The 13,337-nt window shown below is 40.7% G+C and overlaps 1 protein-coding gene across 1 annotated transcript in view; it reads right to left on the reverse strand.

The window, feature by feature from the left end:
- The window catches only part of PLB1 (phospholipase B1), an 84,651-nt gene that overhangs the window by 18,398 nt on the left and 52,916 nt on the right, over positions 1 to 13,337 (reverse strand). The window contains exons 37-46 of the mRNA XM_063328658.1: positions 13,209 to 13,289; positions 12,018 to 12,083; positions 11,513 to 11,613; positions 10,540 to 10,621; positions 9,992 to 10,096; positions 8,079 to 8,174; positions 6,896 to 6,967; positions 4,994 to 5,065; positions 2,934 to 2,994; positions 2,178 to 2,236 (exon numbers count right to left, since the gene is read on the reverse strand). Coding sequence (XP_063184728.1) covers positions 2,178 to 2,236; positions 2,934 to 2,994; positions 4,994 to 5,065; positions 6,896 to 6,967; positions 8,079 to 8,174; positions 9,992 to 10,096; positions 10,540 to 10,621; positions 11,513 to 11,613; positions 12,018 to 12,083; positions 13,209 to 13,289 — 795 coding nt within the window. The remainder of the gene's footprint in view (positions 1 to 2,177; positions 2,237 to 2,933; positions 2,995 to 4,993; positions 5,066 to 6,895; positions 6,968 to 8,078; positions 8,175 to 9,991; positions 10,097 to 10,539; positions 10,622 to 11,512; positions 11,614 to 12,017; positions 12,084 to 13,208; positions 13,290 to 13,337) is intronic.

Here is a 13,337-nt window from a genome sequence, read left to right on the forward strand (position 1 = left end):
GACATAAGGCTTTAGAACTACTGCTCTAATATTGGTTTAGCAACGCAATGGGACCCAGATTAACATCAACAGCTTTGTATTTGTTTGGATTTTTTTTTTTTTAATGGAGAATGCTTCATCCTGGCATTTCCTGAAGAAAGCTGATTTTGAGAGACTTAATAATTCGGGGTGGGGGGGAGAAACGACACCCAAAAAATCTACTGATGAAAAATTCCCGGCCAGTTTTAGCTGTAAATAAATCAGTAGGAGCTGCTTTTTAATCTGCCAAGAAAACAAACCTTCCGTGTAAAATCCACTTTTCCTCTGCTGGACCCAGTCTGCTAGTCTAACACAGAGATTTGACGAGGTGTAGGCAGGATTTTTTTGCCAATACAGATAAGCATGTTGGCATATCTATTGCTTTCACTGTGCCTTGGTGCTAAGAAGTCAGACAGATGCATTCTAGCCAGTGACGTGACCGAGTTGCTCAACGTTACATTAATCTCCAACTGCATCTAGACTGAGAACAGCCTTCCTGCAGTGTGAACTTTAATATCTTTCAAAAATAAATAAATATAGCCATCAGAACAAAGAAGTTTGTGATGAATTTGAGTAGCTCACAGGACTCGGACAGACAGCTAGCAAGGTCAGCACCCTGACTCACATTCAGGACAGCAATCATGAAAATGGGTTCTTCTACAGCTTTATAGTTTCTTAGTGGTTTCACTTAATTTTGTATTCTTTGAAAAGCCACAGTATCAATTCAGCCATAAACATTAACTGCACTCAGGGCTCTTGTGGGAAATACCACGAGGAAAATCAATGCCTTAGTGGACCAAGGCATAGCTTTGCTGCTGCAGTCCCTCTGTGCCAGGGGTGGTTAGACAGTACAGAGTGTGCGCTGCTGCTGGCCGTACTGCACTTTCTGCAGAGGTGTGCACATACGCACATGTACTCTGTCATTTTTTCTGCCCTCCTCCCGCCCAGCGATAAATCCCTTCATAAAAACCCCAGTCACACCTTGCTGTGGCAGTGGCAACTGACAGAAACTGCATGAATAACGGCAGTATGAAAAACTGCCTTGCTTAGCTTTTGAAGACAGGGACCTCAAGCATCAGAGTCTGGCCCTTATGACTAGGGCTCTCTGAGACATTTCAGGCACTAAAAGAATTAAAATTTAAAAGAGAAGAGATCTGTGCTAGTGCGCATGTCTAGCACTAGATGTGGGGGAGGAAACCAAGCAATTAATTTCAAGAGTCATGGCAATGGATAGCAGGGAGACTTGCAGGGTCATTACTGAGGTCTTCTAAGAAAAGCTCAAAGCTTAGCGCTGGGGGGAAAGCCAGGATTACATCAGCTCAAGCAAAATCAGTTTCAGAGCTAATGAGGAGGTGAAGACATGTACACCTGCCTGGAGATGAGCCTGATCATTTAAGGGCTTCAGTCCCTTCAACTCCCTCTAAACTCTACGGGAGCTGAAGCTGCCAGAATGAGCACTGGTTTAACTCAGGAGTTAAAATTCATGGGAACTGTTGACACGAATGTTTGCTTTCTTCCCATGCCAGAATAATTCTGTAGTGCTGTGTAATTCTTGAACATTTTCTCAGAAAACTTCAGTGCAGATCTGCACTATTCCCTGCTATTCTTTTCTGGGGCCTTTCTTTTCTGTGCCTATTCTTTTCAGTTTGCGTTTCTTGATACCTGAAATACATCAGTTTTAACTGGAAGAAGCCTAAACCAGGAAGCAACATCTGAAAGCAAAATTCTGAAATACAGAAGTATCAGAATTATCTCAAGTGAGAAGCACTTTGTTCTGCAATCAATTATTTCCATAGGAATTTTCATCAAGATCTCTCATTGCATGAAAAAATTGCTCGCTCTTGTTTTTATGTCAGAAAAGACTATTCCTATAAGGCAGACCTTCCCTTTTCAAAAACACTTGAATAAACTGTGTGCAATAGAGAATGTGATCCCATTTCTGTTCTGGCCTGAATTATTCATTACTGGATTACACAATTGCCAGTGTCATTCATATCCCTCAAGGCTATTTCTTTGCTAAGGGACACAGGTAGATGAGTTTTGCTTTGCCAAACCAAAGCAATTTGCTTTGTATCTGATGATGCCTGACATGACCACATCTAGGTAGAAATGGACAATTGCTCTTCTCATTCTAAACGTGGGAATACAGCAGTACTCACAGTCAGGGAATCTCCCAGTGCTCCTATAACCTTGATGTCAGCAGGTTGTAGCTCATGTACTAAAACATCGTAGGAGAAAAAAAGCATGATTATTGATAACCGGCACAAAATACTGTTTAACAGAATGAAGATACAAGTCTATGGTTCCAACTTGAAGGTATTTTTATGGACTTTTAGGGGGAATGAGCCTCAAGTTCTATGCATCAGCTAGGCAAAAAGCGTAACTTCTTGCCTTTGCTTGCAAAAGTGTACTCGACTAACAAGGAAATAAATGGACCTTAAAACAGCTTAGGAAAAAGTGAAAAGACATTAGATATGTTTAGGGATGCATGCATTCAATCTCTTTTAATTGGTTTTCAGGTTTGGGTCATAGATCAATATTTCCCATTAGCAATCTGCCCGTAAAGCCTTCCAACTACACACAGTGCACCTGCTGCGCTGCTTGTCACAGTAGGCTCACCAGGTAGGTCAAAATTGTTGAGTCACTAACCTGCCGCAGCAGTTTTAATCTGCCACGTTGCTGTATATGATATATCTATATGATAAATGTGGTCTTATTTATACAGAGAGCACATCTGCTGCGTTGCAGAACTTGCTGTGTGTGGCAAGATAGACTTTCTTCCTTTGCTGCTAAATATATCAGCTTTTATTGTTTCCTTTCCATCTAGGATTTGCAATTTCAAGATCTTATTGTTTCTAAAAACAAAAGGTGAAATCTTTCCTATTTGTGATTTTAGCTTACAAGTGCTTTCTCACCTGATGTTGGGACAGGACTGGATGGAGCCTGTTCAGAACATGACAGGTCACTGCCCCAATTCTGAAATGGCAAGTTACAAAATTGGTTCACCTTGTGGTTAGAAGATAATACGGAATTCAGACATGCTACAGCAAAGGGCAAAACCAAGTTAAGACACAGATCCTAATTTGGTGCCTATACAGCTCAACAGCCCCTTCCTCTTCTTTGTGGAACACTGTCCAAACATTAATTACTTTTGGTGAAATTATCTAGGCAAAGCATACAATTTTTCCAAAGGCAAAGCATTTCATCTAGAAATATTGCTTAGACAAGTTTCCATAAGGAGGATAATTTTTTTTCCTCTCCTTTACAGCCTGGAGATTTTGTTCATGACCTAGAAGGTAGAGTCTCCAGGTTTGAAGTACTGCTCTGACTCAAGAGACATCAGATGTAAAACCAAAAAAAAAAAAAAATCAACAATAAAATTCTCTGCAAAGTTAAAATACTATATTAATGTATTATATTTTTATTATTTCTCCATGTACCTCACTAGAAACCTATTACTTTCCTAGAAACTTTCAAAAAGCACTTGCTTTCACTGAATATAAAATTTTAAAAGATTTTGAAGCTTCAGAACTTTCAGTAAAGAGAACTATCAGCCTCTCAATAATTGGACTTTACCATACATTTGCAGGTGACATAATAGCTACTATGTTTACTCCACCAACTGAGGAATTTGAGTCAACCACACATTGCAGAACATTCACCAGCAGAGATAACTGATCAATGTGCCACCCACGTTCTTTGGTAGTGAGCAAAAATATTAGCTAAGAAGGCAGCAAGGAAAAAATTGTACTTGTTGTAATGGGCAGTCCCTGTACTAGCAATGACATTTGCTTACACTGATCTAAGAGCCAGCCCTGCTTGGAGTGGGAGGTTGGACTAGGGATGTCCTGAGGTCCCTTCCAACCCCAATTATTCTACGATTGCACAACTATACCATTCCGAGAAGAACTATATGGACCAATGGTCTTCAGAAAGCACGGTTAGTGTTAAAAAAACATCAAGACAAATTCATCTGTTCTTGTAAAAAAAAAAAATGAATGTAATAGGCTCTACTATCAGCCATCTAGTTAAAGGCTGGTTGCAGATCCTCGAAAGGACAGCTGGGCTTATTTTTAGATCAGAGAGGAAACTGTTCCTTTACTCTCCCTGCTGTTTCTTTCCTTTACCCTATTCACTTCAAAAGCTATTGCTGTTGAGATTCAGTGGAAGTGCAAGAATTACCCATTAAAAGTATAACTCTAGCTTTACAGATAAAACCCCTATTTCGATATTGAAAACTATGGCTTGCTGAAACAATAACAGTTGTTGCTCTTTGTAACCCTGAAGGCACACAGAGATTTTCATAATTCGGCTAGGCGTGAGGACCCCCAGAATGCCGAACTAGCCCAGCCCATTTTGATTGCCATCTCCAACCACTCTTAGTCTGCATGCCTGCAGCCATTTGTCAGGAGCAAATAACTGCCCCATTTCCTCAAATCCTACACCAAGTTTGTTTCTGCAGTTTGTTTAATCTACCTTGTGGCAGTTCCTCAGTCATGGTGGAAAGTGAATCCCTTTGAAAATGGATTCCTATCACCTTTGTATCTGGCCGCCTATTCAATATGTAAAGGTGACTGCCCTCTACGGGTTAAACTTACTTGAGTGCATGGAAGTACAGTGGCTCAAGAAGAGAATATGTAAGCCTTTTTCAGATCATTTGGGGGCTCAGGGTTCTAAGTTATCTTCTCCCTATTGCGAGGGACTTGCTATCTGAATTTATGATGCATCCCAGGTGACTTACTGCTAAGCAGTTTTGCTACAATTGCAGCAATTAGTACAATTTATTTTGTTCAGCTTTTAAGAAGAGTTTAATATTTGTTTACACAGGAAAAAATGCAATGCAAAAGAGACTTCCCTTTCTGAAAACTGGTGATAACTTATCATCTCATCTATAAATTCAGGATGATGCACGAACAGTCATCAGATACAGCTCTGCATAGTTTGCCTAAAATGCAGCAAAAGATGAAACAATTACCTCTACTGGCTCATTAGTGGGCTCCACAGGTAGATAGTTGCTATTCTTGTATGTTGCCAGGAATGGGTTGTTCTGGAGAAAGAGAAGTACGAAAGTAAGAGAAAATAGACAATAAACACATGGCACAGATGATAGCAAGGGATAGCAAGACATCATATCACCAAGAAAGTAATTGCCTAAGCTGCAAAATGGAGATCTGGATTTTGAAACCGTGCTCCTTCCTTAAAATTCAAAAGTAAGATTTGTATTTAGCACCTTATGGCAAAAATTACATATGCCAGACCCTGATTACAGTTTAATATTTTCCTCTCCTAACCTTCCACAAATTACTTAGACTTTATTAGATGTTTAGTTCTTTCAAAAGACACTGATGTAAAGTCTAGAGAAACCTGGGCAGATCTTCCTGTGTCAGCAGAAGGAGATGAAAGATTGGTTACTGAGAGGATCACTCTTCCGCCCATGAGAGGCTGCATGGTTATTTTTGTCCCCTACTAATGCCAGGAGTACACGCACATTGTATAGGCTAAAAAAATTCACTGGGATGCCCACTTATCTCAAATAAGAGCAATTCCAGTATCTGCACGAGGAGGTCTTACAAAGCACTAAATTCAGAAGACATGTGTAATTGATCAGAAGACCCACTGATCTTTTATTTGCAAGGTTTTATCCTACTTTAAGTTGCTTCAATACAAATAACTTTCCTTGGTTTACAATCTGGCACACCTGGTATTTCCATGGACATGACTACCTGAAGTAAGATTTGAAAACTGTAGTAAGAAACCGTGGGAACAATAAATGGAATTTGTGGGTGTCAGAATCTGAAATAATTTACTACTCCCTTTAGTAACACAGAAGGTGAAATCCCCTAGAAACAGTCTATTTATTCCTTTGTAGCACTGTTTCATAGTCTACCCCAGAGTTTTCTCAGCAGGGAAAGCTACTGACATTGCTATCAATGACTTTTCCAAAGCAGTGTGGGCTTACCGTTTCTGAAAACAATGGCCATATATTTTTTGCAGGGGATATAAAACTTTTCTATGCCTGCTTCTGAAAAGCAACATCTTTGAATAAGAGTGGATGAAGGAAAGGAAGTATAAGATCCACATTATGTGGCACTAAAGAAGTTGCTAAATTAATTTAAGCTGCCTGGGTAAAATGAAGTATTAGCAAGTTAAGTGAATCTGAGGACTTTTGAAACACGCTGTTTAATAACTCAGCAGATCTTCCTTTTCTGACAAGATGGATACGATATGGACAAAATCCTCCTGTATGACTGGAATGACTGTCTCCAGACCTGAGAGAACAACTCAGCTCCCTGATCTGTGCAGTTCTTTGGCCTCCCCATTGAAACTGCTGAAGAAAGGGAGCCAATTATTGCTGACTGCAGCAGCCATTTCCACGTGCTGATACCTAGCAACTGTACTGCAAGTTCAGCAGCTTGTTTTATAACTGTAGAACCAGCTTCCAAAGAGTCTGAAGTACCTCTGTTATGGATCAGGTCAGGAAAACCAACCTGCCACTAAATCAAAAGATAACAGACACCAGAGTTTTCAGAGACACTGTGGTGCCCAAACCCCATTGATTCTGATGGGAAAGTTAATGCAGCATATTCTGTTATTTGCTGCTTGAGCTGCCTCTATACTTCACAAACATCACAAAACCCAACCTCTGCTACAACTGAAAACACACAAATCAGCATGTTGTCAATCAGCATTCATTGCACAGTAAAAAGCCAGGGGACACCAGAGCAGGTGTATGAGAGAACCTGCTCACTCAGAGGTAAGCAGAGAACAAAAGTTTTCAGTGAACTTCTTTTAGAGATACTGAACCCCTGCTCTCTGCAGCAGGCGCGAGCATGTACAGCCACCTGATACCCAATCTCCACAACGTGGGTATATTTACCTGAGTTGGACAGGCGAGCACAATGTCAGCTGTGAAATCAAAAGAGTCAGCTTTCTGGTCTACAGGCTGTAACTAGAAAGGAAAACAAAAAACCCGATTTTCTAACCATTCCGGCTCATCTTACATTCGTATAACAATTCTAATCCAAATGAATCTAAATACACCTTTCAAATTTATATAAAGCTGCCTGTATTTACAGACCTTGATTTACCCACTGCTGAAATGCATCTATTTCTCAGAAAGAACATGGCAACTGCGTAACAAAACAGCAACTCTAGAAAGAAGCTTAAAATGGCAAGTGGAAAGCTACACTGGATCAGTTTGAACTCCTGGAGGATTTTGGCAGGCACATGAAGTACCTTGGAATTTCGCCAGAAAGCAAGGTCATAAACTCTCTTCTCTTGCATAAAAGACAAGACACTAAGAGTCCCTCAACTTTTATAGCTAGCTGCATGATGGCGTCTCCAACAAAAGGCTGTTTATGCATAGAAGATTAAATGAAATTTAATTAGAGGTACTGCTTGAGGATTGCAAGCAATCATGTCAGCTGTTAAGACATTACCCCGAAGTACATAAGAAGTTACCATCCAGGATCTGAGATACCGCCTCTGACTAGATGCGTACTCCTACTGCATTGCAATGCTAAGTAAAATGAGTTTGCTTAAGGAATCTTTAATGACGCACTTTTATTGAGCTTTACTCATTTCCAAAGGTAGTAAACCAAAACTGAATTAAAGCCACTTTAATTCCTAATGAGACATTCACAAAATGTGGATTTAAAACAAACTTCTAAGTAATCCATTTTAAATTGACATATGCAGTTACAGTTCTTCTTTATTTGGTGGTTTCCCACATCAGCACACAGAAACATCATCTTTATTGAATACTGTCCTGCCTTTCATGACAATAGGTGAAGTAGACTTGCTCAGCTGACATAACGAATGACTGGGATCACGCACTTACAGCGCCCCGCTCCTCCCCACACACTTTGAAAACCGAGAGGTTCTAGGCTGAGAGCAGCGCCAGAAATTTGAGGGTATCTAACTAGTAAAGAAGAAACAAACTCAAGGTCCAGCGTTAACCAGGCCCTTATTGCAACTGCAATATCTTTATTACAGAGATTATTTTAATGGTAGTCAGGTCTAGGTAAAGACCACATTATATGCAGACCCTGTCACCTTACCACAGCATTCCAGAGAGCCTTGGCAAGCTGAGAATGGCCTTTCTGGCTTGGATGGAAGCAGTCAGGTGAAAAGTAGGAGATATCTGGATGCCCATCCTACAAACAAAAGTGTAAAAGACATCTGAGCGCAGAAGAATCCACACCTCCACTCAGGGTTGCTGAGGCCAAATCAGAGCCAGTGATGGGAGGTTCATGCTACTTGTTCTTGCTGCTGCAATGTGGAAAGTCTCATGACTACCTGGTGACACAACAAAGTGTACTACTGGAGATCCATGAGCTACTAGATACACTTAACTAGAGGTGCTTATGTGCATCCAAGGGCAGATCCACCCAGAAGTAGCAGAACCACCATTTTCAATTATGTGTGTAGTCTGTCTTTGGGTTCTGCAATAAAGATGAGTTCCTCTCCTTGGCACGTTATCAGAACTGGCACCACAGGCACCACTATGCTCTGCAGTACCTTTGCATGGTAACGAGCATGTTATGGATGCTTTAGCAGAAGGAAGAGAGCCTATCTGCTTTTTCACAGCTGTGTCAGTTCTGCAAGTTTGAAAGGAACAAGAAGCAAGTAAGTGTCCAAGCAAAAGCAGCCGGGCTGACCGAGTACACCAGTACAATCTCCTTTCTGAGCAAAGGTGTACTTTAATACAGATACTGGAGCATCTGAAGGAAAAGGAGTTTGGAAATTTAAATATCTTGGCTTTCATGTGAGTACTGAGATGAGAAAAAGTTTACATCACAGGTGACTGAAACAGCAGGGTTTTTTTGGTCAGAGCAGTCCTTCCTCAAAACTTGAGGAGGTTTTGAGTCAGTGTGTTTGGGCTAGCTTATTAGAAGACTGCTACCAACATTTGCAATCGATATCTGATCTTTTGCCAAGTTTAGAGGCAGAGTTTTCAGTTCAGGAACATTCAAATGTTGTGTGAGATACAAAAAACCCCAGTATCTCAAGCTTTTTTAAAATCTGAACTAATGCTTGTGAGACTATAAAAAGGTTCAGAAATATTTTGCTTCTGTTTTTGCTTCTGTTTTCACTTCTGTGTTCCCTACCTCAGTACCAAAACCCCTAGCGATGACTTTTCACATAAACGAGGTTCACAAACAAACAAAAAACCAAAACAACAACAAAAATAAATATCAAAGCCTGTTTTTTCCTGTGAAGCTTTCAGTCAGTTTTCCGTATTTGTCTGTAGCAGCATCTGAACTTTTCAAAGTTACCACTAGCTATTGCCAGCATTTTCAGGATCACTCTGGTTCAATTATACCAGAGCAATCCCTGCTTAATATTTTACCCCATCTGCTCTTAGTTCCAGGTGAGATTAGGAAGTGTAGATGCATGTGACAACTAGAAAATGGAGTTTCAGAGAAGGTTTGGGTCATTCCCTAGATTTATAGTTTACTGAGACTTACCATTCGAGGTACTGAAATATAATTGTCAATAACAAGAAAAAGGGCTTGCTACATAAAACTGCTATTTCCACCACATCATATGCAAACTTCTCTTTCTGTCAGACACAGAAGAATGAGTTATGGAACATGAAGAGGAGGTGGTGCTGTAGTCTCCAGTGAGCAAAACAGCTATGTTGCTTTAAGAACTGTAACTTAATATCTGTGTCTTTTATTAATCACGTTATATTTTCAGAAAGAAAATTATTTATGTAGCCTTGAGAACATACACAAACCAACCTCTTAATTCGGGGTTTGATTCTTTTTCCAAAACAGTAATTCATTTCAACAGCACATTATGTAAAACAAAGAACTGCTAACTATATAAAGAAATCTGGTGTACTATACCAAAAAGGAAAAAGTTCTAAGAAAAGCACAGAACAAGCTGAAGCTGTTTTTCAGATAGTCTCTAAAGGCTAGATACCCACACGTAGTCCTTCGCATGCAGGAGTCTCTTTAGACCATACCTGACCAACGGGAATCTTGGGATTTTGCAGGAAAGGCTGGATGATCACTGAGAAATTTTCATGAGTATCGTATCTGCCAGACTCCACTAGTCTCCGAATGCCAAGCTGCAAGAAACAAAAAAGCAACCACCAATAACCCATCAACATTTCTGCATCATAACTAGTTTTTTTTGGTTTTGGCTTGTTTTTTGTTTTTGAGAGCCCAAGAATCAGAAGGAAACTTTTTCTTCTTAACTGAAATAGCTGTTGTCAAAAGGTGTCTCATAAAGTGGCTGACAAGGCTGGAACACAATACTACAACTGTCTGTGGGGGACAGGATTTTGGTGACTAAACTCCCATCTATCCATTGTTTTCGTTAGAAAACAAAATTTTTCTGAAGAGCTTTGCTGCATTGTTTTATTCATATAGTGTTTTGGGTAGCATCAAATTACCTCCTGCTTAGCTCATGGGCCCATTTGGGTAAAATATTGCTATGATATGTTGCTTGGTAATCAAGAGCTCACCTCAACTGGAGATAAAGTAACTGCACCACTCTTGATAAACATACCTGGTAATCTCTGGTGACTTGCCTCACCATCGTGAGATTTGGTGAGTTTTCTTCTCCTGTGAGAACACAACTACACAGATAACTGTGGGAGAGGTTAGAGGAGTAAAAAAAGAATAGAGAGAGTTAGACATCTGAGAATGCAGAAGTCAGCCTTTGCCACCCAACCCCTTTGGACATGGGAGGAATAAGGAAACCTGTACAGTTCTATTTCTGTGAAAATGTCTTATCGTCCTTGCCATCATTTCAACCCTTAGTCTTATTTTCTGCCTCATATGAATGATACTACTTTAAAACAGTTTGGTTTCACCCTCGAGAATATCAAAGTGATGTACTCTGTACTATGATAGTTTGTCCCATTCATTACACACCAGGATCCAAAGGCCCTGCAGCCTGATAGAGGTGCATGCCAGTCCCGCTGGAACTAGAAAACAGATCTTTGAAATGTACTGGCTGCATTACCTCTGAGCTAATACCTTTCCAATTAACAATTCCTTTTGCATTCCCAAAACACAGAAATTGTCCCTGTATGGAGGGTCATCAAGGAATGCAAATTTCCCATTGCAATAAAGCCTCTGAAACAGGGGAAACCTGTCTATTTGACTACTCTGCAAATACTCCACATTCCCTCAAGAGGCCTGAAAATCCAAATGCTTGTGGACTTCAACCCCACCTTGAGGAACCCCTTATCAATAACTTTAACTCAAGCTCATTGACCTGTACATTACGGAGCACAGGAAACCTTACAGTTCTAGACCTGGACAAAACACACAGGTCCTCTGACAACATTTAGGTCAAAGCCAAGAGAAGGCAACACCAACAGGCAGGGTGATGTCAGCACTGCATGGGATGTGTGTAGGACTGCAGTGCTACCTTTGAACATCAGTTCAAATGATGAGAGAAGCATGGAATAAGAACATGCTTTATCATCACGGACAGTAAGCTCAGGTACAAAAGGAAGTCAAACAAGCCTTACTCTGCCATATAAGTGGGGCACTGAACTTGAGTATCCACAAACAACTGTCTCAGAGGGAGGAGGTCCATGACTTCAACCAGACTCACTAGAGCTTTCGGAACCTGAAAGGTACAACAGAGTTTAGCTTAGAAGGAACCGATTATGCAGCCCACAATGCAAGCCCACTTTTACCCCAAAGTCCAGCCATTTGACACCCCTTCCCTTTCTCCATTGTTGGAAGTTGGCGGGGGGTGTGGGGGGGTAAGAAGTAACAAAAAACCCCACCAAACTCCCACAACTCAGCTTTTGATTCTTTTCCAACACCATGGTCCAGTGTTACTGTCTGTCATTTCAGCCTGCATCTCACTACTTTCAGATAGACAAGACAAAAGAAAATGCTTTTGTAGAAGTCAACGAAATACGTTTGGTACCAGAACAGAAAAAAAAACCCAACATCAAACAAAGAGAAGAGCCAGCATCAGTCAGTCATGTACCAGTATGAGCTAGACGATTTCACAGCACTTGCCTGCTTGTGCAGAATATCAAGAGTTTCTTGAATCCTTCTGATGAAATTCACAGAAGAGTAGTGATCCTGATAGAAAGAGAAAAGATTACTGCTAAATGGAGAAACAAGGCATTTTGGTTGGGAGGCTGGAGAGTCACATTAATTCACTTCCTTTTCTGCCATGCTCTGTGGTCAGTAGAATGTTCTTGCTTCTTTCTAGTGACCAGGGATTTCAATATCAGTTAATCTAAAATGTAGAAAGACTCGGTGAAATTTTGGAGTTAAAATAAACCTTGTTGAGTAGTAATATATTTAATCCAAATCCACTGGGTCCTTCGTGTAAAGATGCAGGAAGGAACCTAATCTGAACGTATGCAGAACAGCATAAACCAAGCAGCCATAGGCGTGCTCGCAGCCATAGGCATTCTCACAGCCAGTTGATAAGCTCTCGTAAAATTAGGTGAAATCATTGCCAGTCAAGGTCATAGCTATAAATACAGCTATAAAACTTGGCAGCAGCAGCAAAGATGCCTAGCGAGGCTCCTGCAGAAGCAGCAAATTTCTCAAGCACAAGGGATTGCAGGAGAATTGAAAATGCTCACAAGAAGTTAGCTTATTAAAGGCAAGAGAGTAAAAGCTGGCAGAGAAAGGTGGCCTCTCCCTGCCACCTTCCCACTCAACTCCCATGATCTCCTTATGGCAGCCCTAAAGGCTTCTCCACAATCCAGAGAAGCATAAAATTCAAATTACATTGAGCACTGCAGCAACTTCCCTCATACATACCTCACCTGTTCCTAGCACCTCCCTACACTGTGAGTTATGAGGTGATGACAACTGTAGGATTGAACTAGTCGTAGTTCAAAGCAGTATAATTTTTTTCTTGGATGTCTAAAGAGTCAATGCTAGCAGTAGAGCAGTTACCACATGAAAGAAGTGAAGCTTTTCTTCCCTTCCATTTTTTGCTCATGGTCAAAAGACAGTGGTTCTTACCCTGGAGTAAACCAGAGATAACACAACCGTCCTACTCTGTTGCTGGTAACTGTTTTTATATCAGGACACTGTCAGCAGCAACCACCAGCAAAACCTACAGCAGCACATACAACTTGTGCTGTCTCTTTGAAGGCTCTAAGGATCCATGGATTTCCCTTGACATGTTTCTACACTGATATTACAGTCCCACGACAGTTTTAGTTAACCAGTTCTACTACTCACAGGGTCTTTACAGCAGTTGCACAGATCGTTGCCTCCAATATGCACCGTTATGAGCTTCCAGTCGGCACTGAAGTCAATTCTCTGTGCAATAAAAGGAAAATAACAAGCCTGAATTTCTTTGTCTTTGAT

The sequence above is a fragment of the Chroicocephalus ridibundus genome, chromosome 3, assembly GCF_963924245.1.
Source record: "Chroicocephalus ridibundus chromosome 3, bChrRid1.1, whole genome shotgun sequence".
NCBI classification, from domain to species: domain Eukaryota; kingdom Metazoa; phylum Chordata; class Aves; order Charadriiformes; family Laridae; genus Chroicocephalus; species Chroicocephalus ridibundus.